General features: G+C 42.2%; 1 protein-coding gene and 1 long non-coding RNA gene across 9 annotated transcripts in view; one reads left to right on the top strand and one right to left on the bottom strand.

Annotated features, from left to right (window-relative positions):
• Positions 1 to 1,427: 1,427 nt before the first annotated feature.
• Positions 1,428 to 23,059, bottom strand: ARRDC3 (arrestin domain containing 3). Of its 5 annotated transcripts, XM_083404208.1 has the most exons (9): positions 23,036 to 23,059; positions 17,542 to 17,646; positions 11,664 to 11,745; positions 9,333 to 9,480; positions 6,765 to 6,867; positions 6,147 to 6,403; positions 5,880 to 6,042; positions 5,077 to 5,231; positions 1,428 to 3,625 (listed from the first exon to the last, which is right to left on the bottom strand). In XM_083404208.1, the coding sequence occupies exons 2-9, from the start codon at positions 17,585 to 17,587 to the stop codon at positions 3,569 to 3,571; spliced, it is 1,011 nt and encodes a 336-aa protein (XP_083260334.1). In that variant the 5' UTR covers positions 17,588 to 17,646; positions 23,036 to 23,059; the 3' UTR covers positions 1,428 to 3,568. The 5 variants fall into 5 exon arrangements, 4 of the variants coding, with proteins under 4 accessions (XP_083260334.1, XP_083260333.1, XP_083260335.1 ...); XR_014503083.1 differs by lacking the exons at positions 17,542 to 17,646; positions 23,036 to 23,059 and adding an exon at positions 16,731 to 17,295 and having other exon boundaries at positions 5,077 to 5,266; XM_083404207.1 differs by lacking the exons at positions 17,542 to 17,646; positions 23,036 to 23,059 and adding an exon at positions 16,731 to 17,403.
• The window catches only part of LOC310660077, a 463,269-nt gene continuing 458,674 nt past the window's right edge, over positions 20,004 to 24,598 (top strand). The window contains exons 1-3 of one of the 4 annotated variants that reach the window (XR_014503135.1): positions 20,010 to 20,406; positions 21,619 to 21,687; positions 22,050 to 22,162. This is a non-coding gene — a long non-coding RNA (uncharacterized lncRNA). Of the gene's footprint in view, positions 20,407 to 21,618; positions 22,163 to 24,598 lie in introns of all 4 variants that reach the window. The other 3 variants (XR_014503133.1, XR_014503134.1, XR_014503136.1) reach the window with 3 other exon arrangements.

The raw sequence follows: 24,598 nt of genomic DNA, 5'->3' as shown, positions 1-24,598 counted from the left end.
ACCCGGAGGGACTGTCCGGGACTGTCCTTGGAAATTAGGGATACTTGGAAGCTATGACCCAGGAATTCCAAAATATAAAGTTGGCTTTTGTTGTCCCAGGTAGGCCTGCATCAAGGAGTAACAATGGAGACAGGAGAAGCAGCAGAGAGTGATCGGGTGGGTTGGTGGTTCTGTAAGTGTAACTTTCTGCTAGTTATTAGAGCATTTCATTCTCCTAGTATTTTAAAAGATGCTCATTACTCTGCAAATTAGTTTTATATGCCCCACAGAGCTCACTAGTTTGGCAACTGTCACATTTATAAAATAAGTATGGGAATTTGTGCAACCATGTTAGAAACATACGCCAAATTTTCTTGTGAGATCTTTTTAATTTTTAACCTGAAATTTGAAGAAATCATGTGCAATGATTGCATAAACTTAGAATCACAGAATCAGAGCTGGAAGGGACCTCAAGGGTCATTTAGTCCAAGCCCCTGCAATGCAGGAATCTTTTTGGCCAACATGGGGCTCAAACCCATGAACCTGAGATGAAAAGTCTCATACTCTACCGAGTTATCCTTTACTTCAATAAATAGTTTTGCTACGATCTTCAGTGAGGGAGGAAGTTGCTCCATTTGCCTTAGCACACCCTCCCCACCCCCTACAGCATGGGTGCAATTACCACACACGGAGGGTTTGTTATAGGGCACAAGGAAGACTCCTCCCAGTCTGTGTACATAAACATAGTATCAGACCATTATGGGAAATGGCCTGTACATGCCTTCTACAGTCTAGGCCATCTCTCCACACCAACAATTCATTCCTGTTCCACGATGGCTTAACTGAGGTGGTGCACACACCTACCATTCATAATCACAGTCTGGTATGATGCCTATTCACCTGAATGAATGGGTGGATGAATGAATGGACACAGGGTTCTCGAATACCCTACGGTGAACATTGTGCATGCAATTGCTGCACCTTCAGTGGTCTTCATCAAACACATGCAAGTAGGACAAACAATTGCCTTTTGTTTCTCCATATAAAATCGCTAAATTAAAAGCTGCTGGTGTGTTGTGTTTTTTTTAAAAAAAGGTTTATTATCCACAAGGAAGAGCAATAGGAAAAATTAAGTTCTTTTCCACATATTGTTGTCTTGAAACAAGAGTCTACAAGGACATATTCAGCACCAAACAAAAAGAAAAAAGAAAAGAAAAAGAAAAAAAATATATAATACAAACAGCCATTCAATATAATCTATAAAGCAAACATTAAATATTGCACTTGTTTTTCTAACATTTTGGATTTTATTTCCCCCCAATATTTTTTTAAAAAATTGGGGAGATTTTGAAGACTGGACTACAGCTCAGAACCTCATATTTTACAATGTCCAGAAATTGACCAATATCTTATGAAATCAAAATAACAGTAATGCCACATGTGTTGGATTTCTTTTTTTGTAAAAACATTTTTTATTTAATAGTGTTCACAACTTTAAACCTGATCACAAAATTAATGTGATGCAATGCCAATTACTACAAACAATATTGGTCAATCCTGCTTCATATGGAAATTTCCATCATACTGTGATAAATGTAATGCTATGCATAACAGCAATTGTTCCCTAGTTGGTTGAAACAGCAAAGGAAAAAGGAAGAAGAAAACCACCAAATGCCCTTTTATGTCACAATCCCATCAAAAATATTCTCAAAATTGTGTGTAGAAGAGGGACATTCACAAAATTGCTTAGCACGATTGTTTAAAAAAGTTCCATCACTCAGTTTCCTTATTACCCAGTATATGAAGTTTGCTTGCTGAAGGCCAAACTCTTTTAAGTGAATCACTTAAAACGTGACTCATTTTATACTGGGGTTTTTTTTTCACCCTGTTATTGTTCAAACATGAATTGTTGTCCATGTTTTCTGAAAGGCCACTTATGGAAAAGCCTGTCCTGTTTGTTATGCTATGAAGCTTCAACAATGGTTATAAAGCATGGAGCCTTAATGCAGGAGCCACACTACTGTAAATCTCAACATCAGGAAGGCTGCTTTTGGTAAAAATAATAATCAGTCGTGAGTTTGTTCCTGAAGAGGACAGTTGTGTGTCAAAGTATATCTTTAATGCTGAAATACTAGCATTTGTGTCAAGAGCCTCTCACACCCATCATCCACCAGTTTATTCTTTGTAATCACTCTGAATTATGCAGTCAAAGCAATTCTAGTTACTAATTTTACTAGTATAATTCTTCACTCTTGGAGAGAGTGGCAGTCCTTGGGAAATCTTTTCCAAAAGGATCCCCTTTCTATCCTTTAAAATACACTGTTCATTTGAGAAAAGACTCCCTCCCATCCCAACTAAAAGTTCAGTACAAATATTTTACACAAGTTTGTGGTCATGGGATAACTACGTATAAAAATAAATTCATTTTCCCCATCCCATCTCACTGGTCGAGAAACTCCTATGTGAAACATGATATGAATTCTACACAACTTTTCTCCAGTAACTCTTGGCTGACAAATGTTGGGTGCTAACTTATGTGGCTCATCTAAAAAAAACAACCACCGTAACTTGACCAAGCCCTTCTTCATCATGTCTCATGTTTTGGAAAGATAATAAGAAATGAGGATGAGCTCCTTTGTGTATGTCCCTTTTCCAAGTCCCCCTTTCCAAACCAAACAAAAAAGTAACGAAAACAGGAAGGGAAAAAAAATTCAACAGTGCAACATAAAACACAAATAGCATTTCAACGTTTTGGCAAGTGATGAGTTCACCTGAGATTAAGTGATTTTTAGGCAGTCTGTAACAAAATTCTTCTTTGCGGTAATAGTAGAAAGGCAACAAATTCTTAAAAGGAATCAAGAAGGTATACAATCTTGATGAAGACTCCTATTGGTTTTCTTCGGTTATTTCCCCCCCGCATATCTGTTGCTTATCTACTACAGTAGGCTGCAAAACATACAGCAAGGATTGGCTTGAAGGCATTGATGTTTATAATAAATCCACAGCAGGATCCAAGCTGAAGAAGTGATACATGGATCAGTCTTATTAGGACAATTCTGAGCATGTGCATATGCAGGAAAAGTCCAGACTATATTGTTTGTTTTTCTAAATAAAAAAAGTCAGTGCATTTGTCATCGTAAAGTTTTCAAAGCTTTCTTTTGCTCCTTGTTGTGCGGACCACAAACAAGAAGGGGGTAACAACAGTCTAACATAAATGAGAAAAAGCTGTAGTGACACCGAACCGCACAACATAAGCATTGAGCATGTGCAAATTTTCAAATCAAAAGAGGATGTCGTCCCTCTTGCAACACGGTGAGTGTTTTGACACATGAGTGTAGGCTATTAAGGCTGCTCTTAGTATGTGCCAGTATACAACAGGGAGGAAAAGCTCAGATCTTCAAGCATGATGAGCAGTCCTATGATGTTTGCTGTAGGCTTCAAAAGCATAATCACAGGTTGTTTCAGTATTTCACCTTTTCTTTTATGCAAGAACTTCCTTTTAATGTGTTGTCTCCGTAGGACACCTTTATCCGCAACACGGCGAAAATACATCTCAGACCCAAGTCAACTCTTCTTATGAGGCATTCCTTCAGCGAGAGGGGCAGGATGGCCTGTCATCTGAGGGCTGATCTGGGTTTGGATCAATCTGAGCAAAGGAGAGGAAAAAAGTTTATTCATTGCTGTTGCTTTTTAAAACAAAAACAGCAACACCGCCTTTCTAGAACAAAGGAGCCTTAATCATGAAAGATGCTAAAAGTGATTATTTTATTTGAAAACATTTAGAATTTCCATGCTATTTTACATTTATTTTGGTTTGGCATCCATTTTTAGAGGGCGCTATGTTGTTTTCAGTTACTGCATCTTTCTCATTTACAATGTATGAAATAGCCTGGAAGGCTGTTCAGAAGAGGAATGAGAAAACAAGTTGTCAACTCAAGTGTCTTATTTTATCAGGAGCCTTCTTACTGGCAATCATTGAATATGCCAATCCAGAGAACTTCAAGCTACAGAATGCTATATGGGAGTCCACCATAACTAAAACAGATGCACACCACTCTGTGCTCAGTCACAGCCACACACAACTATAATTGACATGACTGCTAATGTTGCAATCCTATCCACCCTTTCCACACTGAACACAGTGCCAGTGCTGAATAGCACAGTCATCCTTCAGTTGAGGAAAACATTTAAAGCAGTTAATTACAAAATCAACTTGGTAGCTTGCATTTAAAGCAACATAATTTTATTGATTTTAAAAAGAGGAATGAATCGGCTGAAGTGTAGGTACATTTCATGTATCTGTTTTTGTATGTAGCACATTGGTTCACATATATTTATACTGGATGAGCAAGTTGTAACAAACAACAAACTGGGCAGAGTTGGAAACTGAACTAGTTTTTAAAAAAACTGTACACATCATCATATGCTGCTACATAATGGTCGACCTTAAACAAGCATTACTTTTCTATTATTATGACAGAGTCCTACTAATTAAAATTACAACAGCTGAGTCTTGAGCAGGGGTTAGCAAACTAAGGTTCGCGGGCTGGATCAGGCCCAATTGTCTTCAGGACAGGATCCGGCCTGCGGACTGTCTGTGGATTGGTGCGGGGATTCTGTTTGTTTGGGCTGCGCCATTCCCCCCCCCGCACCATTCTACCCCCCCCCCCCGGCACTGTGGTGGCACCTCCTCCCTAGAGGAGGAAGGGGGCTGGGCTGAGCTGGCTGAGTGCCATTTTAAGCAGCCCCTCTCTGGAGCCAGCCCTTTCATGCTGCTCATCTTCCCTCCACCGCCGCCCTGGTGCTCCTGTGGGCCAGAGAGCAGAGCAGACAAGCTCGCTCTTCCTACCCATGAGAAGTAGCAGCAGCAGCAGCAGCAGCCTCTGGGAAGGTTAAGCACAGCAGCTGGGGCTGGGGAGGAGGACTACTTGTCCCCTCGCCTCTTCAGACATAAGTAACTGCCTAGTCAGAGTAAGACCACCTAGGATGAAGTATAGATTGCATGATCTTGGGGGATATTCTAGGAAGAATAGCACATGCAAAAATAGTCTTATTTTAAAATGGAATGCAGATTTCGCTGTGTACTTGTAACCTTACCTCAGAATAGAGTGGAGGAGGCAGAAATCGGAACTCCTGGATATAGGCGAATAATGGTCCTTGAAGTGCTCTTTCAAAGTCATCGCAAGCAGCTACAGGTGCTAGGCTGGACTGTCTCTGCTCTTCTGTGACCACTTCTGCATAGCTAGGAGGTGCTGAAGGCAAAAGTACACGCAGTTCGAACAATGTTCTTATGCATGTCAAGATATATAACATGACAAATATATTAAACTTTAGTTATTGTGATTTGCACAAGGTAGATATAAGAAAGGCTCAACAGCTGGTCTGTTTGCTCTAATTTTATTGGACAGTTTTGGTAAACTTATGACTGAATGCTAAAGCAGGTTTACCATCATGCACAGGAAACTACATGCATGCTCAAACTGTTTTTGTGCAATCTCAGAGGAGGAAGCTAGCGAGACATTGTCACCTCTTGAATGTTAGGTGAGAAATACCAAGAAGTGATAACATAATTCAAGGAATTAAGCTTTTATCTACAAGAAGCCTTGGAGACTACAGATCAAGAAGGCCAAAAAAAGAAACAGTGTTGATATCTTTCATATCTGTTGATTGTAAGCCTCTTCTAAATTAGTACAATTCAACAGACGTTATGGTAGCTCGGCCCTAAAAATTTTTTTCCAGGGGAGAACAGGCCTGAGTTTCCTGCTGTCAGAATGATACCATGGTGATTCCTAGCAGATAATTCCACAAGCGTGCAACAGGATTATCAAAGTTTGTATTAAGATACGAAGAGAATAAAGAATACACCAACGAACAATATAGAATCTATGTGGTCAAATTACCTTCTGGTCTTTCAGGCAGTGTCAGACCAAGCCAATTCATGTTCATGCTACACTGGCTGCTCACACTTGAAGTTCGGCTGCCAAACGGGTGTAAAGGGATAGTACCAATGACAAGTGGTAAATTAAGAAATAAGTCCATTGCACCTGGAATATCCACGTATACCTAGAAGATAAGCAACACAAATTTATGAAAAGCTGAAACTATACATCCACCATGAATATTTGTATTAGAGCATTGAATATCTAAAGGTTACATTAAGTTCCTACCATTAGAGAATATTCCACGCGGATTATACTGCAATCAAGGATAGAGGGAGAGACGGGTGGAATTTTTAACTGCTTGCCATTCCAGGTTTCTGTCTTCCCCGACGACAGGGATTCCCCACGCAAGTTGGCAACAAGCTGCTTTACTTCCTTCATTTTCCCTTTCGCATAGAATGCCTGTGTTTGATAAATGGCAGCTTTTGGCACCACCATCCGGGAGGAACAGTTCTCAATCTCTGCGAAGATCTGAATTGATTCACCTTCAATGAAACACAGAACAGATACATTAGATGAAAGGAAGACAACTCAACTTAAAATTCAAACATTACAGCTGGTAATACTATTCTTGCTTCGTCTAGCAATGCTAAGAACATTCAACAGTTCAATGGGAAGAGTTCTAGGATCAACCCCAACAAGATTATGGGAGCATGTACAACCTCCATCCCATTCAAATAAATGGAAAAACAAACTGGTTGCAAATGATCTGAATTACACCCCTAGACAGTAAAGATGCAAAACTAATGTATGCATCAGTTGGTAGGACATTCTGTTTTGCTGAATCCAGGAAGCCCACTCAGAAAGCCACATACACCCATTTCAAAAAGAACTCATGTTACATACCTGGGGTATAGCCCTTCCTTTCGATTTTGGCACTTAAGGATATTGGGCCTGAGGTACAAAACCAGCAACAGAGAGTCTTTTCTTTTGTGCCTGCTTGGGGTGACTGAAAGAAAAACAGAATGAAGATATTAAACATTTACATTTTTAGCTCAGTGGAAATAATACAGCTCTGTATATTCGCAGGGTTGCTTCCAGACAGCAGCTTTTCAGCAAAGGTAACTACAAACCCAGATATGAAACAGAGAATACCCTATTAAAGTGGTATCTGTTATCATGAGGGTTTGAACATATAGTTGCAGTTTTTGCACAAAGGTTGCTGTTCCCTCCCATGCTGATGTTGCTAGTGCATCTGGACGAGCAATGATCAACACAATTTTGGGCAGAATTGACACCTGTCTGGCTATCATGTCAATGTGCCTGTTATCATTACAACTGCAGAAGGAAGCTAATGTCTGGAAGTGTCCAAATGTCACAGAACAATGATTCCTTGTCTCCCTTACCCATTACATGAGCAAACTAAGTGTGTCGGTAAAGTAGGCGAGCTTCCATTAAATCTGCTTCCAACATTGTTGGAAATGGGTTCATAGGAAAATACAAAAAAGAAAAAACACCTATCCATTTTCTCACTCCTTAAATCAGTATACTTGCACTTAAGACTAAGTGTACCAGCTAAGTTTAATGGTAGAGTATGTAATATACATTAAAAGAAGTCTTAATGCCAGATATATTCAAGTAGGACTGGGGGGGAAATGTCTCTGAAACCTTGGTTGGGGAGCTGCAGTCCACAGACCAGTGAGTGGCCCTTCAGATGATGTTCAGCTACAACTCCCATCATCCCTGATTGTTGGGTCATGCTGGCTGGGGCTGGAGTTCAACAATATCCCCACCCCCAGTATAGACAATACTTGGACTAATGTACTGCTTTGGTATACAGCAGCTTCATAGGTTTCTACATTAATCCTGATGAATATAATAGGGATGATCGTAACCATGCTTATTTGGACACTGGTTTAAGTGAGATTTGCTGCCAAGTAAATATACTTCAGAGTGCAATCTAAATATGAAAAAATGCAACAGACTGCATCTTAAAGCCAGATCCACAATGTAATTATGCTCTCAAGTTCTTGTTCTTAAGCCTCAGGTTTAGGCCCAGAGGTAAGCACCAGGTCTTTTGCACTGTTTCGTTCTCCCCCACCTCACCTTTTAAAATACATATTTTTAGAAACAACTTTTAAGACAGGGTGGCTGAGTACACTGCAAAATGCAGTGATGATAAGATTCCCCCAGCCCCTTGACATCTTAATATGCCCAGAGGCACTCTATGCATTTATGTTATGGACAGGTGCCCCAAGTAGTTTAAGTATCCATCAACACATTTGCTAAGGCTCAAAGTCTAAATGAACTTAAAGCCCGATTTTATGCACACCTGGAAATAAGCTTCACTTAACTCAGTTAATTGAGACTTGCTTCCACTCAAACATGCATGCAGGCATGCTAAATGGTTGTAATGCTTACCAAATATCTATAAATGAACTTACTGTATGAAATGAAGCTTACTTTCAAATAAGTAAATTTTGGTTCATGATCTTAGAATATAAGCCAGATAGACATTCTAAGTATATGTGTTTAGAATGACCATTTTTTTTAACCTACAGTATTGTAAGCCCAAATTGACTGAAGCCATATACCCGAATTCCAAAAGCTTTCCCAATTTCAGTATGAATTACTTCCAGGTATGCATGCCTTAAGTCTGAAATTCTCAGAACATTTAATAGTGTTGCCTTCTGAACATTTATTGCATGAAGTGATGTCTCACATCACCCTTTATTTCGGACACCAACATTCATTTCTTGACAGGAAGGTACACAAAGGTACACATATTCTTGTTCCCCCACCCCATATGAAAACAATTCCTTGTCCAAACCCACAAAAATCTATAGAAATATTCATGTTGATTTTGGTGGGTTTTAGATACAGTCCTATGTCCTCCCAGATAAAATGACTTTTCAGCCATAAGCAAAAAGAACCCTGTTTCAATGGACTTTTCTTTACGTGTTCCATTTTCACATATTTAATTAAAATCCAGGAGATAATAAAATAGTTCAGGTCAGATTGAAATAATCTTATTAAAATGTCAAAACATTTATCAAAATAAGATTTTATGATAACATACAGAAGTATGATCATTTCTCCCCATTTGATAGGTAAATTATCAGTAGTAGAATAATGAATAATGCACGGCAGTACAATTGGTTTGGTTTTTTTTACATTGCTTGATCAAGCTGCAACATTCTCAAGCTGAAGTTTCTTGCAGAAATACAACTGTTCCATATAGCAGTTAATTTTTATTAGAACAGTTAAAATACATTACTTTAAAAACAAGCAGCTTAAAAATACTTGATTAAATTATTATAACAATGTTACCACTTACTGGGTCATTATAGTCTTATACTTTAAAGTATTTCACTGTACTTAACAATTATTGTTATACGTTTTGATATTTCATGGACCATGTGTTGCTGTTTTTTATGCCAAAAACAAAGAATGAGTAATTCTGTCAATTCTTACCAGTAATGAAGGAGTGTTGATATCTATATGTTCAAAGACTGTAAATTCCTTCTTTAATTTTACTGGTAGAAGCCAAGGCCTGTGCAATTCTGCTTTCACCCAATAGCGCACACTGCCATGTCTGCCTTCAAATGAGGTAGCAAGTGGTCTGTTCAGGACACAAAGGTCAAAGCTGAATGAGTCTTTATTTCTGTTGTTGTCTAGCTTAAGTATACAGTGGGTAATAATAAGTTGTACTGTACTGTTAATGCATCATAGTATGTAATTAAGGATAATTTGTAGGATTTTGATGTTCAATTAGTTTGGGGGAAATATCTCTGTAGTTAAGATTAATTGCTGAGCAGATATACAGAATGCAACCATATTTGTACAGAAATTGCACTGTAGAATGCTACAAGGAAACATTAATCCAACCCACAACCAGTTAAGCTGAAGTACTTGGATAAACACAACTTACTCCAGTTGAATTGGAGCACAACAAATTTAAATCCAAGTGTTCCACCTTAACCTCATTTGGGACCAGGTGATGTTTCTTTATTCTCACAAGGAATCACTTTTTAAATCTAGGGAGTAAGTTATACAGGCAGTAGCCAAATGAAGCCAACAAACTGCTTTGAAATAGTTGACTTCCAGAAAGACCCAAACCTCTACTGTATTAAAGTCAGTAAGTATTTCAGTTCATATATGTTTTTCAAGGTCAGAGTCAATGAATGTAGGAGATGCTCCTTCAGTTCCTGTAGTGCTTGGCTGTTCCTTAATAGTTACAGGTATGTTCTCAGGCATGAGAAGATACAAAATTATTTTATTTAACCACTTTATGCTTGTATTTGAAAAGCTGTTTTTCAGAACTTCCAGGGGAAAAACAGCATCCATCTGTATACTCTGAAACTTTAATGGAGGCATACAGGAAATCTGTTAGAGCCAGAATGACATCATTAAATTTCTTGGTATTAAGAATGCACCTAGAATAGCAGAATTAAAATGATAAAATTATACATTATTTTCAGCTAATATACTCTTATCTATGCTACTAAGAAACAGGCTCATTAAAAAACAATCACAACTATTAGAGTTGATGGCTTTGGTGTCTCATCATTATTCTCATGCCAGTTCTGCGACCTACAATGAGGTCAGCTAACCTTTTCTTATCGAAGTTTGCAGGGTACATTTCTACAGGTTGCCCTGCGCAAGTAGTTCTGTCTGTAAATTTCCTACAGATCCTTTTCCCCTTATAAGTTTCATCAATTAACACATTTATTGCCTTGTACATTAATTATACTCCAAAAACATACTTTTTAAAAGTAGCCTTCAGACTGGAGTAACTAAATTTTGTCACATTGCATCTTTGGAAAGGAATCCCATAGGATACTGAGAACCTGCAAATGCCACAAAGGCTAGAAAACTGCAGACACTCAAAAGAAGGCTCTGTGTGAGCTTTCAATATGCAACACGAAAGCAGTGACTGCATCGTTTTGCTGCAAGGCTTACAAACATGGTTATTATTCCAATTTCCTTTATGAAAATCTCCTTCTCTCAGCCTTCCATCCTTCCTGGTTTCCTCCAGTCACTTTCTATGTATATCTATCTATAATCTCATGTTTAAGCCACTGATGTGCATATATATCACTCCCCTCCTCCTCTCTTCTAGTATTTGAACTCATAATCTTACAATGTATTTTCAGACCTTCCTCCTAATTTCCTATTTTTAAAACACTTTAATGCTACTAATTCCTTTGTCGTTGCCTTCCTTTGACCTATATCTCCTATTCCTCTAATTCTAGCTTTCTTTATATAATCACTATCTTACAAACGTCGAGCCACTGCCTTCATTGAACATTTCCTCAACACTCATATTTTATCCTGCTTTGTTCTGATTTATGTCTTCCTGGCTGTTATGTTTCAACATGTTCAACTGAAACAACAAGCTATACAGTTCTGTACACCCTTAATTTGACGTGGAAGTCATGCCAGCAGCTCTAAAAGGACGAGTGATCAATCGTTTATCCCATTTGTAGCAAACCAACTAGGTCATGAGCTGAGCAAATAGAGTATCTTGGGTGGGGAACAGGATTTAAAAGGGGATTACTGACCAAAGGGCAATAGTTGGTCCAGTTTTTCCCCATTATTTTCCTATTATGAATTAAAGCAGTCTCTTAATAGTTGATCAGGACAATGCCCTTGCAGCATTTTCTAGTGCAATCTCCATGACCATTGAAAAGGGTTTTTTCTTCCCTCTGCCCCATCTCAACCTCTGAGTTTTAGGACTATTGATTTGTTGCCAGTATGCTCTTTGCCAATCTCTGACACAACCCAAGTAGTGCATATACTTACGTCTGTGGAAGCTCAAAGCTGAATGCATATTCGTGCCGTCCTGAATGAATGATGTGGAGGCCTTCTTCAGAATTGTCATCATCTAGGAGGGAAAAACCCAATATGCTATTCCACCTGTAAATATTGTACACATATCTTAATATATTATACAGGATTTGCACAGAGAGGAATCAGTGTAAGCATTATTAGTGGGGAGGGGCAAAACTGTAAACATCACCCTCAGTTTTGTTGTTCCATTGACCTGAATAGCTTTCTATTATAGTAACTGGTCTGTGGTTAATTCCCAATATGAATTTTAGTTTCAAATTGTTATATTAATAACAATTCTTTGAATGTATTTAAATTCAGCAGCTACTTTTATTTCAGCAATATTCATCCCTGCTAACTTTTCTTATGTTATCTTCCCCTGTGTCTGAATTCAGGCTGCAAGCTCCTTGCAGGTTAAGGTTGTATTTAATCTACTATGCACCAATGTGCCTGCTACATTTATTGCTTACTGATGAATGCTTAACAGCAATATTAAAAATAATAATACTGATTTAATACCAAGTACTGTATTTAGCTTATTGTCCGGTCAAAGTCAATATAATTATTTCCAAGTAAGGCATTTTGAGAATAAGGGTTTTTACTGAAACCCATTCGAACATAAAACTTTCTTCGTCCTTTTAAGGACACCTTGAAAGTGTCAGAAATTGACATCGTCAATACCACACATTAATCGGAAATAACTCAAAAGCTGCTTTTGGACTGAATCTAGCTGAGGAGATGAAGTACAGAGGCAGGAGAAGGCAATGTTCATTTTAAAGGTGACCTTCCTTGCCCTTTGAATTCCTGGATACCTTAAATATCAAGGAAGGCTCGGTTGAAATTCCTACAAAACCAGAAAAAGGGCTGCATATCTCTCAAGACGTGGAGAGGGAAATTCGGGTTAAGGCTATATTGTTAAGGTTTGTGGCAATATATGAAAAGGGTGATCAAGCACCGAATCTAAAGGTGCAAATCAGTTAGCCATGCCTTCTGGCTGGTGCCCTTGAAATTCACGGGGGGGGGGCACAAAAGTCATTGCATGACAAAGGACAGCTTGCTTGCCTGCCCACACCCTCCAGGCTCAGAAGATTATTATACAGAGAGAACGTAAAGGAACTAAGAACGCCATTACGTACAGGCAAAGCGTACTAAATGTACTAAATCTAAATGCAAGTTAAAACTCCCTGGCGTCTACAGAATGTAGTGGGTTATTATAATTGTGTGTTTTTCCTGAAAGAAAAGCTTTCGTGTGATTCGGGTTAGTGTACGTGGTTTTTAAATATATATATATATATCTGTTAATTTTTTTCCACTGGGGTTTTTGTTTTTAGAATCTTTCCCCTTTTCCTTCTCCCGCCCCCCCCCCCCCTTTCTGCCAGCTCAGCAGTTTCCCTTCAGCCTCAGCAAGAAGAGCAGCAGCAGCCGAGCTGTGGTAAACAAGTGCTGAGCTGTCAATCACAGACTAGACTCAAGCAGGAGAGGACCGGCCTAAACCGGTGCGAGCAGAGTCCCAGCCAGCCAGCCGCTCATATGCATACAGTATACATTGCGCTTCCCGAGCCAGCCTATTTGCTCAGCGGCTCCGCACCCCTCAACCGAACTTGCTTCGCTGTAGGCGTCATGGAAGGGGGAGGGGGGAAGGGAGGGGGAGGGAGAGAAGAACAGCCGCTTCTTTCCCTTCTTCGGCTTCCGGTCCCTGATGCTTGGCATGGCATGGCGTGGCTCAGCAATGCCCTTTCCGGCTAACCGGTGGAAACGTGACAAAAGGCAGCGGCCGCTTCGCTGCAATTAAAGCAAAATGCAAAAGATGGGGGGCTGAGGGGGGGGGAAAGAGAAAACGGGGTTCGCTTCTGCAAAGCTGCATCCAGGGAACTGTTAGGTCTGCTAAACGCAAAGGCTGCAGTTAAGCGGGACGTGGGGATCCAGGGCACGCGCACCCCCCTTGCAAATATACCTTTGCCTGAAATAAAGGAAAGCTGCTTGCGTTGCCCTGCAGGGGGAAGTTCTGTAATTTGGGGGGGGGGGAGAGAATGATTATCTTTAGAATAAGGAATCCGTCTCCCATTTTAGGTCCGCAGCCTTTCTGGGTGACACGGGTGCTAACCCGGGCACCTGCACATTCAGGGTGGAACTGGCAGAACACGTGCTTTGCATAGACACGGTTGCACACGTTCAATCGCTGGGGAAGGCTGCTGCCCACCAGTGCTTGCGATACCGAGCTAAGTGGGCCAACGATCTAGCTCCCCTGTAATCTTTATGTTATTGTGTTTCTTGGGGGGAATCCCGGTTCTGCGCGGTTTAAGGCTGCACCCAGCCAACATTCTTATTTCTCCAGCAGATATATGCATGTAGGGTGTAGAGATTGATTGCCAATTCCCGCAGGCTTCCAATGGCTGCATTTAGAGGCCCAACCCCAACTGGCATGGCATTTGAGCAAGGCTTGCTGTTGATGTCATAACTTGTTACACACACACGAAATATTCGGCCATGTTCACTGGGTTTGACCTCGCTAATGCTGATTTGTGGACAAGAGTGGACTTTGGTTGTACGTGACGGCGCGCACATCCACATCCCGACGCTGATGGAATCCACATGTTCAAGACCCCCCCCCCCCCTATTTCCAAGCATCCGCGGCTAAGACGTGGCAACAAGGAGCCTTGCAGATAGGTCGGCCCGCAATCCGATGCGCCCTTTTATGCACCCGAGGGACTAGGAAAGATCCCGCTAAAGAATCCGGGGGCGGGCCCCCCATTGTTTTAATGGGTCTGAACTTAACTGCGGGGGGAGGGGAGAGAAGGCTTCAGTATGCAACTTTCACCAACACACAAAATGCACTGGAGAAGCCCGGGGCCCGTCTCGCGAGGTGCAACAGCAGCAGGTGCGAGCGAGCAAAGGCGCCCCTTACAACAACTGGCCCTTGCAGTGCAGGGCGCGTGTATGCACTTCCACATGTGCCGGCCACCTAAGTCAAGCGCTCCAGGGCCGCATACAAAGCAGCTGCGGCGGGACAAAGGGGAGCCCGTAGCGGACGACAACCCGCGACCGAGAAGACAAGGCACCCGAAAGCCCATCCGCGCAGCCGCCCGCCTTGCAAGACACTGGCGAGATCCGGAAACGAGAGCCCCGCCTCCTCTCGCCGCTCCTCCCTCCCCCGCCCTCTCGGGCTCACCCGCCTCCCAATCAAGACCAGGCATTACCTTAGCAACAGGCTAACAAACCCCGGCGGGCCAATGACGGTGCGGGTGCTGGGCGGGGCTTCCTTCCGCGAGCACGCTAGGCTGAGCAGGGTTTCTGCCTTCCGCGGCTAAGTCATTGAAACTCCCTCGGCCAGCTTGCCTTGGTGCTGGCGCGAGAGGGGAGAGGGCAGAGGGCGCGGGGCTCACCAGCCAAGCAGGCCACTCGTTGCCTTTGGCGGCACGGGGGAGAAGGATCAACGTGCTCAGCCAAGGTCCTCCCCCTAGGTTCAGATACTCGAAAGCTTAGGTGCCTGCCATTATAAAGACACACAAGCACACACACTCACGGGTGGTTGGGGTCCTAGGACGCAGCTACGGCATTAACAGGTGCAAGCTCAGTTCTGCTTTCTGGAAAAAGGCACTGAAAAGAGTCTCTTATTTCACTTGCAGCCCATCTTAAAAAGCTGCATTGGTTATTTGTGCATGCGTGGCTTGGATGCTTTTGCCCCTTTTGCATATCTGTCACTGAGCAGCAGCATTTTAAGATTCACAGTGCCGGGGGTAGGCTATGCACTTTTGCACACCAGCTGAATTAAAGGGTATGCAGTTTTAAGACTGCATAAAATTCTTCCACTTCCCTGATTAATACGTTTCACCCGCCCATCCTTTGCGTGCAATGCAATATATACTGTGCAACTTCCTAGTGAATTAAAAAACAAAAGCACGACACTCGATCTGAGCCTTCTACAAAATTCTCGTGTCCGCAGCAAATCTACTGCATATATATATGTGTGTATATACATACATACAAGAGAAAGCGCAAGGAAAAATTACATAACCAGTTTTAACATTTTCTTGTGCTAGGAATTAAGTCATCGCCACCACCTGACGCGTAGAACCAATCTGCTGTGAGGAGAAGGAGCACCCCCTCCCTTCTCTTCAGTACTGGTCCCAAACAGGATTGAACCGCTTCTAACAAAGGGTGGAAACTTCAGAAAAACAACCTTAGAGTCTCCTATACTTGCACACTGATGCCATTTGGAACAATAGATTAACAATGCGAAGACCAATTAACCCCTCGACGAGGTTGATCCTCGTTTTCCAAATCAATGTGGCTCTCAAATTGTAGAATTCTTCGCAATGACACAGCCCATAGGATGGACTGCAGAAGTCCCCAACTTCGAAATGATGCCCTAATTCAATAATGGATTCGCCTACATGAGGGTTCTCCACCCACCCCTAACATAGCTTTTACATATGGCTCGTTGGCAGAAGCGTTCTAAAAGAACGAGGCTGATTTCCCAACTTTTCCGAGCTTAAGGGAAAGGGAACGTGGACCTACACGTGGGGTGCTGAAAGCAAGTGTCAAAATAAACCGCAGGGAACCCTTTCTCTTGCTAACAATTCTCCATCCTGAAGGCGACATCACTTGCCAGCCCGAACTGGTGGCATTAGCAAAACAATTTGTTGGGGATCATTTAGGTTTCGGTAGGTTGATGCAAAATCCCCCACCCCACATTCAATTTCTTTTTAATTATGAAGTGGATAGGGTCTCTTAAAGAGCAGGCTAGAGTTGGAGAAAAGTCTTATCTGGAGCCACTTTATAGATGCACCGAGATCTTGGGGGGGGGGGGGTCATCCTATTTGCTTCCTTACACATTCTATGGCTTTAAATAGCTATGCATCTGACGCGGTGCTCCTAAACACTTACAGGAGAGCAAGTTCCATTGCATTCAGTGGGGTTTACTTCTGAGTAAGCGTGCTAGGATCAGACTGCAGTGATCAAAAGAAATTTGCCTTCCGATAGAAAACCCCCCCAAACAACCCGTCATTTTAGAGTAATCAGTTAAAAATTCAGACTTACCTCTTTCGTGTCCAATTAAGATATCTTTATGGTTAAAATATTCTACTTCTTCAGTGTAATTCTGTGTGTAGGCAGTGTTGGATCCAGCATTTCTAGATTCAGTCCAGCGTACTTTTGCATGTCCTCTTGCATGGATTTTAAGCGATTTGACTCTAATTTCCCCAGTCACTTCTAAATTCACCCTTCCTGAGACTGTATCCCCGCTAGAATAGACGGGGACGTTGCTGTCATTAAGACAGTCAAAGCTTATTGTCAAACTCTTCACCTTCCCCAGCACCATGTTGAGTTTTTTGTTTTTCAATATAACAAAAGTCTATAAAAATATACTGTAAGAAAAAAGGAGGGGGAAGAGAGAAAAAAGTCAAGATCTCATATAAAAATGCGATCTCCGCCTGACACACCGATCAGCTCCTCTGCCCTGCGAAAAAGGCTGCGGGCAGGATCAGCGTGTTCCCTACGAGCACTTCATCGGGGTTGCTTAAAAAGTAGGCAAGGCGAGACGCCGCGCACAGCTGCTCTCCGGCTCTGTGGTCTCCTTACAAAGACAGGCGACTGGTCGCTGCCTGCTCGCTTTAAGGAGCTTTGTGAAAAACAACCCCAGCGCGCAGGCGCGGCGCTTCTCCCCTTATACAGTAGGTGTAACAGAGGCAGAGCGGCGCGCTCGGCTGCGTGCAAGGCAGCCGCCTTCCCTTTCGCGTGTAATGAAAGCTGCCTTTGCAGCGAGAGCAGCAGTTTACGGCCGTAAGAAGAGGAATGCATTGCTTTCCTAGGCTGTGGAAGCAAGAAATGGTCAGAGGAGAAGGGGGCTTACCGGTTAGAGCTCCTCCAAACAGCCGAGCCCAGCTTAGAAACCTCATAGTGTTTCATGCTGGGTAGTGATGGGGGCAGCTGTCTTGCAATGGCTCTGCAGGGCAACCTGCATTACAAAGAAGCGAAATTATTGTTTAAAAAAAATACCACGGCATACCAGGAATAACACTAAATGGGAGCAGGGACGGAATTAGCATCTTTTCAGAGGGAGGCAGAAATATCCGCAGTTGGGGAGGTTGGTCTGCTTTGCTTTGCATTTAGTTCTAGATTTTTTGAAAAAGAAGATACGCTTGGAAATCTATGCTGAGGGCCTGGACATCTAAAATTTACTTGCAAATATTAGCAGGTTTCCTATATGAAGACAGCTTTCTTAAAAGCCCCCGAGGTGATTTTCTTATTGAGACCTATGCTATTAAAGCCCAGTCGACTGTGATTTGCATTGCTGTTAGAATTTATCTGCCTTGTGCCCTCTTTTAAAAAAATGCTGTATTGGCTACAGGTCAATTGATTTGATACAATTTTATTAATTTGTTTGACAAAGATATGCTGCATGAAAAACAAGGGTGGATTCACTTTGGTTGGTTTCTATTACTATATGCATCTGCTCAGAAACAAGCCCTCTTGAGTTAAATGAGATTTAATTCCTGGCAAGAGTGTACAGGATCACAGCCTTCAAACCATTAATGGGATAATAGAGCACTGCTTTCACTCACAATCCTACTTGTCACTGGCCTCTTCAGGTATTTTGCAAGCAAAGCTTTTAGTCAAAAGGTACAAGTACATGGTTTTTGGTGTAATCACAGAATGTATATTAGCTATTCAAAAGTTCTAGCATTTTGTTCACAAATTATTTGCTTCTCGTTGCACTTCTAAGGGCCAGATGAACTCATCATTTCCTGAGTTTATAAATATAGTTCACATATTTTATTTTGAGCATATGCATTTCTGCTGAAACTTCTTGTCTCAGAATTGCAGCTCAGATTGCAGCATGGCTTTGAGCTGAACTCAGCATTTCATGAGGAAGTTACTCACAAGTAACCAAGTACTTTAGAGCTGTAGTTCTAAGCATACATGCCAGGAAGTAAGTTTCACTGAACTCTTGGTAGTGCTCATTGCTGAGTACACATGCTTATGAATAGACTGCAAAAGTTTAGGACTTCAGTTACATAGAAGTACCGGTATTTGGTCAAAAAGTCATTCTTGTTTTCGCTTGGTTGACACCTGGTGGAATTCCAGTACTCTGAAGTGATTCTGTTTGTGTTTCTGTGCCACCTTGTGGTGAATGTGGTGAATGAAGTGCAAGCTATAGACACATTTCATTGGAATGGGTAGACCTTGTGTGCCTGTAGCATGTGTCAAATTTTATGTTATGTGCCCAGAAAAGTATACATATGGGTTTTTTTTAAAAATGGATGTCCTAGAAAGTTTGTTTTGATTTTGTGCACGCAAATATTTAATACGGGGACGCGGGTGGCGCTGTGGGTAAAACCTCAGCGCCTAGGACTTGCCGATTGCATGGTCGGCGGTTCGAATCCCCGCGGCGGGGTGAGCTCCCGTCGTTCAGTCCCAGCTCCTGCCCACCTAGCAGTTCGAAAGCACCCCCAAGTGCAAGTAGATAAATAGGTACCGCTTTATAGTGGGAAGGTAACTGCGTTTCCGTGCGCTGCGCTGGTGCTGGCTCGCCAGAGCAGGTTCGTCACGCTGGCCACGTGACCCAGAAGTATCTCCAGACAGCGCTGGCCCCTGGCCTCTTAAGCGAGATGGGCACGCAACCCCAGAGTCGGTCATGACTGGCCCGTACGGGCAGGGGTACCTTTACCTTTATATTTAATACTATTTCACCATATAATACCTCTCAGTGCTTCAGACCTTTTCTCTACTTTAATAGGTTTTCAGCTGTGTAGCCTCCTTTTTCTTTTTCATGTTTCCAAATAATACAGATGGATTTTAATATTGTATTGAATTACTATGTCTATACCCAGAGCCCTTTGCTTTCAGGATCCTATTGGAAACAGGCAGAGGGCCTTCTCAGTAGTGGCGCCCTCCCTGTGGAATGCCCTCCCTTCAGATGTCAAGGAGATAAGGAATTGCACAACTTTTAGAAGAGAAATGAAGGCAGCCCTGTATTGGGAGGTTTTTAATGCTTGATTTTAAAAAATATGTTTTTAGATATGTTGTAAGCCGCCCACAGTGGCTGGGAAAACCTAGCCAGATAGGTAGGGTATAAATAATAAAATAATAGTTGTGGTTGTTGTTGTAAATTCCATTGCTGAATAATAATGCTGGGAAAGAGTATTATGCAACCAGGGAGCACTAACTGGATGACTTTGATCTGCTATGGCTTCTCTGGAAAGGAAACGAACTACAGTCCTGTGTTACCTACTTAGAAGCAAGCCCCATTTAATTAAATGGGAGTTAACACTCAGGTAAGTGTGCATATGGTTGCAGCCTTAGTCTTGAAATAAACAATTCTGATAGCTGGAGCCTAAAACTAATTCAGAGGCAGAGACAGGGAGGACAAAAGCAGTAACTTCACTGTGAAGTGAAAATAAAATGAAAAAAGCAAAACAAAATTGGAGGTGGGGGAGGAATAACAACAGAAGCAACCCCATTTTCTGGTCGCTTTGCAACCCTAGAAACTGTTAGTATCTGTAATGCAATTTCAATGGAAATGTATTTCACATTGAATAAATGATATTGTGGAAATAAGGTGGCAGTTGGAAACAGGCAGTTGACAGTTGGGAGTTGCTTGGTTATTCAGTTCCACCTTGACTATGAAGGTGAGAGGGTGTGGGGACTTCATTCAAATGCTGTCTGGAGCAGTTTGTACATAATACTACTTGTTGAAATGTTGCCAGCTCGACAAGTAAGATTTATTTTCAACTATTTGTGTAAGGCATACATTTTTATAAAAAATCACAAATAGCTAACAGAAACAAGCCTTGTTTATATGTTGGTGATGTGAGAGCATTAAAGGGAATATTCATTTGATATTTCTTGTTACATCACAGGCTGCCGATATTATCATCATAGTCCTTATATTAATGTATATTCTGCCTTTTTCCAGCCCGGAACTCAAGGTGGCTAACAGATAAGAATACAAAAACACAGATAAAACGGAAGAGAATAATAAAAAAGTAATTAGACACTAACAGAATTAAAATGATATAAAATGATCAATTAAAAATCAAGATAGTAACAAGAAAAACATCACAACACCAGCCCTTTCCTTAAAAACAGTCAGTTCCTAAAGGCCTGTTGGAATGAAATGTATTTTAAATAGTACTGTACATCTGTACAAAACATTTTTTTTTTTTTTGGTTATTTGTGTTAGCTACAAATGTAATCCAAGGTGCATGTGAAAACATCACATCTCTGCTCTTGGGCTTCAGATCATTGCCCCAGTTCACCTTCCTCAAGTGGTGAGGTCTTGCTTAACAATCCTGATTCATTTCTCTGCCCATTTCTTTTTGCTCTTTACAGCAAAATCAACAGATAGTGAATGATGTCAGCTGGTCTTAGCTGGTGGTGCCAGTATGTTTGCTATGATTCAATTAAATACGTGACAGAGTTGCTAAGCCTTTAAAAGTTAAGTAGAAATGGAAACTTCAGAAGGCGTGGGTTCTGCCCCTGCTGTAACTAGGTTAGAGAGGAGTGGTTAAGAGATCAAGCTGTGAGCCAGGAAGTGCCTAACTCAAATTTCACCTATGCTACAAACTTGCTCTGAGGTTGCCTTGGGTAAACCACTTTCTTCGAGTCTCACCTGCCCCAATCTGTTTTGAACATGGCAACAGTAAACTTAAAATTTCTATATTTAGTCATCAAAACATCTTTTTCAATCTTTCTGACCATATTATAGGTTAAATATTACTTAAAATTTATCATTAACGAGTTCTGGGAGCTGTGTGGGTCACCTTGGTCGTTCGAATGTGACTTCATAGAAAATACACATTACCCAATAAATTGTTCATTTGAACTTTTTTGTGTAGAAGGGGAATGAAAAAGCAGCATGCGTTGCACACCTGCCCTCTTAAGTTGTAATAGTGTATTTATGTGCTTCTTATAAATTGTCTTTCAGGGGGGATTTAAAAACATTTCTATTTACCCAGGCATTTGATGGCTGACAACCCTGAAATCACTAACTGAGGTAATGTTTTTAACTGTTCTTTGAATGCTAAGAACATAAAAAGAGGCTGCCAACGGCTCATCTAGTCCAATATCCTGTTTTCACAGTGGCCAGTCAGATGCCTATGGGAACTTTTAAGCAAGAGCTGAGCACAAGAGCACTCTACCTTACTGCAGTGTCCAGTGTCTGTTGTTCAGAAACATACTACTTCTAATCTGTCTAATCCTCTTTTAAAACCATCCAGGTTGGTGGCCATCACTGCTTCCTATGCATTTGACTATGTACTGCATGAATAAGTACTTTTAAAAAATCTGTCCTGAATCTTTCGGCAGCTTCATTGGATGTCAGTACATCTTATGAACTTCCAGGCCTTTTTCCCCCAGCCAAAACTCAGCTCTCAGATGAGCAGCACAGGGCTGAGCTTGCTGCCTCAACTTAAAACGGGTGTGGAGCAGAGAAAGACTCTGTGCACCATTTTGAGCAAGCACCAGGACACGTAAGCATTTTTAAAGCTTCTGTTCCTTTCTGCTTTAACTCTTGGCCACTCATGAGAGAGGCAAAGGGAGTTTCCCAGGAGTATAGCTTCTCTGGGAGCCGAACTCACACCAGAAAAACTGGTGTGCTGTTGAGCTCTGTGGCCTCAGCCTCCCAACCTTTACTTGAAGAAACTGAAGTGACACCAAACTGAAGTGACACACACACACACACACATCTTTGTGGAAAGTCCAAAGTTCTCAGGGGGGCAGTTCCGGCACTTTTTTTCCTACCTCACCCTACTGCCACTGCAACCTGGGCATAAGCTTTTCTGTCTATGGGACCCCTGCCTTCAGCGGCTTCAGTTTAGTCCCCACTCAATTGCATCTGCCACCCCAGCCTTAAATTTCCCCTCCCCTCACTCCTGGGCACTTTCACCCTTCCTACGTACACCTCCTCCCTGGGATTAAGCCTCACCTGCCACCTTTCAAGCTGCCTTCCCTTCAGACAGAACAGTGCTCTATAGAGACCTCACCATTGTCTAAACCAATTGACAGGGTCTCAAATCCCTTTCAAACGGCCCTCCCTGAACATGTTGGCCTGGGGGATTTTCCTGGCCCCAGTTGCATGCTTTGCCCCTTCATCTACATACCTTCCTATGGACCCTTCCATTTGCAAAGGAGAAGGAGAACTCCATTTTATGGCTGAATACAGTTGTATTCAGCTTAAGGACCAGAGCAGCAGGAGGCAGAAGCATGCACCGCCCCAGCCACTGCCCCCTGCCTCCCCCTACTCACCCCCCACCTATAATCTCTCTGTCCCTTTCTTCCCTGCTCGCGCACACACACATACTGCCTGGAGATCATATCTGCAGACAGGTCCTATAGATACTTACTCAGGGCCCAGTGTCTCTACCTGGGCAGTTCAGGCAAGCAGAGTGGGGTGGGGATGCAGTCTGGAGAGGTGAAGTCACAAAGCTTTGCCCACTGACATCAGGTGTCAGCCTGCCTGGCCTTAGAGACACTGAAGTCATAAAGACTGTCCCACTGACTAGCCCCTTTCTGCCTGGATACCACAGCTAGCTCAGGAAGGAAACCAGCCTGGTCTCATAGCCGGTCACTCAGGGAGCTCACAATGCTTTACCCACTGACATCATGGACAGCTCAGGGAGAAGCCTTTCCAATCTTCTGCTGATTTGCAAAGCCCTGCACAACTTGGGCCCAAAACATGATTCTGTATGATCTCAGAAAATTGATTCTGCATTACTGCACAGTGTGTCCATTTGTAAACATATGTAGGTAGGTGGTTCCAGCAATAGGGAGTGAATCCATTCCACACCAGTTCAATTATTTCGTTGGTGGGTGTATATCAAGATCACAGTCACCTCCTTTGTTGACCTGGGACATACAGAGGGAAAGGCGTGGATAACCTGTTCAAGGGAAGTGTTTTCAAAGTAACTACACACACCCTAGTGGACAGCAGGAGCTAGAGTCGATCTAGATTGAAAACAGCATGTTGAGGATAAGCATGAAGGTTCCAGATGGAGAAAAACCACACCTTTGTGCTACAAATAATTTTGTATATACGCAGCCTATGTTGTTTGGGAACCCTAAGTTCCTCTTTGTAGATGTGACCAAAGTAACACAGTGTACAGCAACACAGAAGTACCTCCAACATTGCTTCTCATAAGATATGAGTTGAGTCATAGATTCTCCCTCCCTCTTTCAAGAAGTCCAAGGATTGCAGACTGAGATTAGTCTTGCTTACTACATCTTACATAACATATGGAGGCACCAAGGTCTAGTTTGTACAACACGGCAAGCCTTGGGAAGAGAAAAGCAACTTGTTCTTGGCTACAGCTCATGCTTACTGAAGAGAGCTTAACCACAAATCCCAGTTTGGAAAACATGCTAAGTTAAATCTTCATTTAGCTCAGTGCATCACAAGGACAAAAAAAAAGAAAAAGAAAAAAAAAAGGAAAAAGGCTGGAGAGGAGAAAAGCAGCCACAACCTCCTCCCCAGAAACACGCAAATTTGCAGGTAATCTGTAGTTTGGTTTACCGTGCCATGTGAACCAAGCCTATATTGCCTTTAAAAATTCCTTTTTATAGCCCCGTGACCTTAAGAGTTGATTTCTGTCATGCGCAGTGCAAAAAACGTGGCGCTGTGGGTTAAACCACAAAGCCTAGGACTTGCCGATCAGAAGGTCGGCGGTTTGAATCCCTGCGATGGGGTGAGCTCCCGTTGCTCAGTCCCTGCTCCTGCCAACCTAGCAGTTTGAAAGCACACCAAAGTGCAAGTAGATAAATAGGTACCACTCCAGCGGGAAGGTAAACGGTGTTTCCGTGCGCTGCTCTGGTTCGCCAGAAGCGGCTTAGTCCTGCTGGCCACATGACCCAGAAGCTGTATGCCGGCTCCCTCGGCCAATAAAGCGAGATGAGTGCCGCAACCCAGAGTC

This window comes from Podarcis tiliguerta (genome assembly GCF_965153285.1).
Source record: "Podarcis tiliguerta genome assembly, chromosome: 11".
Lineage (NCBI taxonomy): Eukaryota > Metazoa > Chordata > Lepidosauria > Squamata > Lacertidae > Podarcis > Podarcis tiliguerta.
The sequence above is the reverse complement of the archived record's forward strand: the minus strand, read 5'-3'. Positions and strand labels throughout refer to the sequence as shown.

Excerpts from the sequence above, each read along its gene's own strand:
- ARRDC3 (XM_083404207.1), bottom strand. The coding sequence starts at position 17,010 with ATGGTGCTGGGGAAGGTGAAGAGTTTGACAATAAGCTTTGACTGTCTT. Across the intron at positions 9,481-11,663 it reads AGCTTTGAGCTTCCACAGAC|ACCACTTGCTACCTCATTTG; the intron begins GTAAGTATATGC and ends TGTCCTGAACAG. Across the intron at positions 6,868-9,332 it reads TCAACACTCCTTCATTACTG|TCACCCCAAGCAGGCACAAA; the intron begins GTAAGAATTGAC and ends TTTTTCTTTCAG.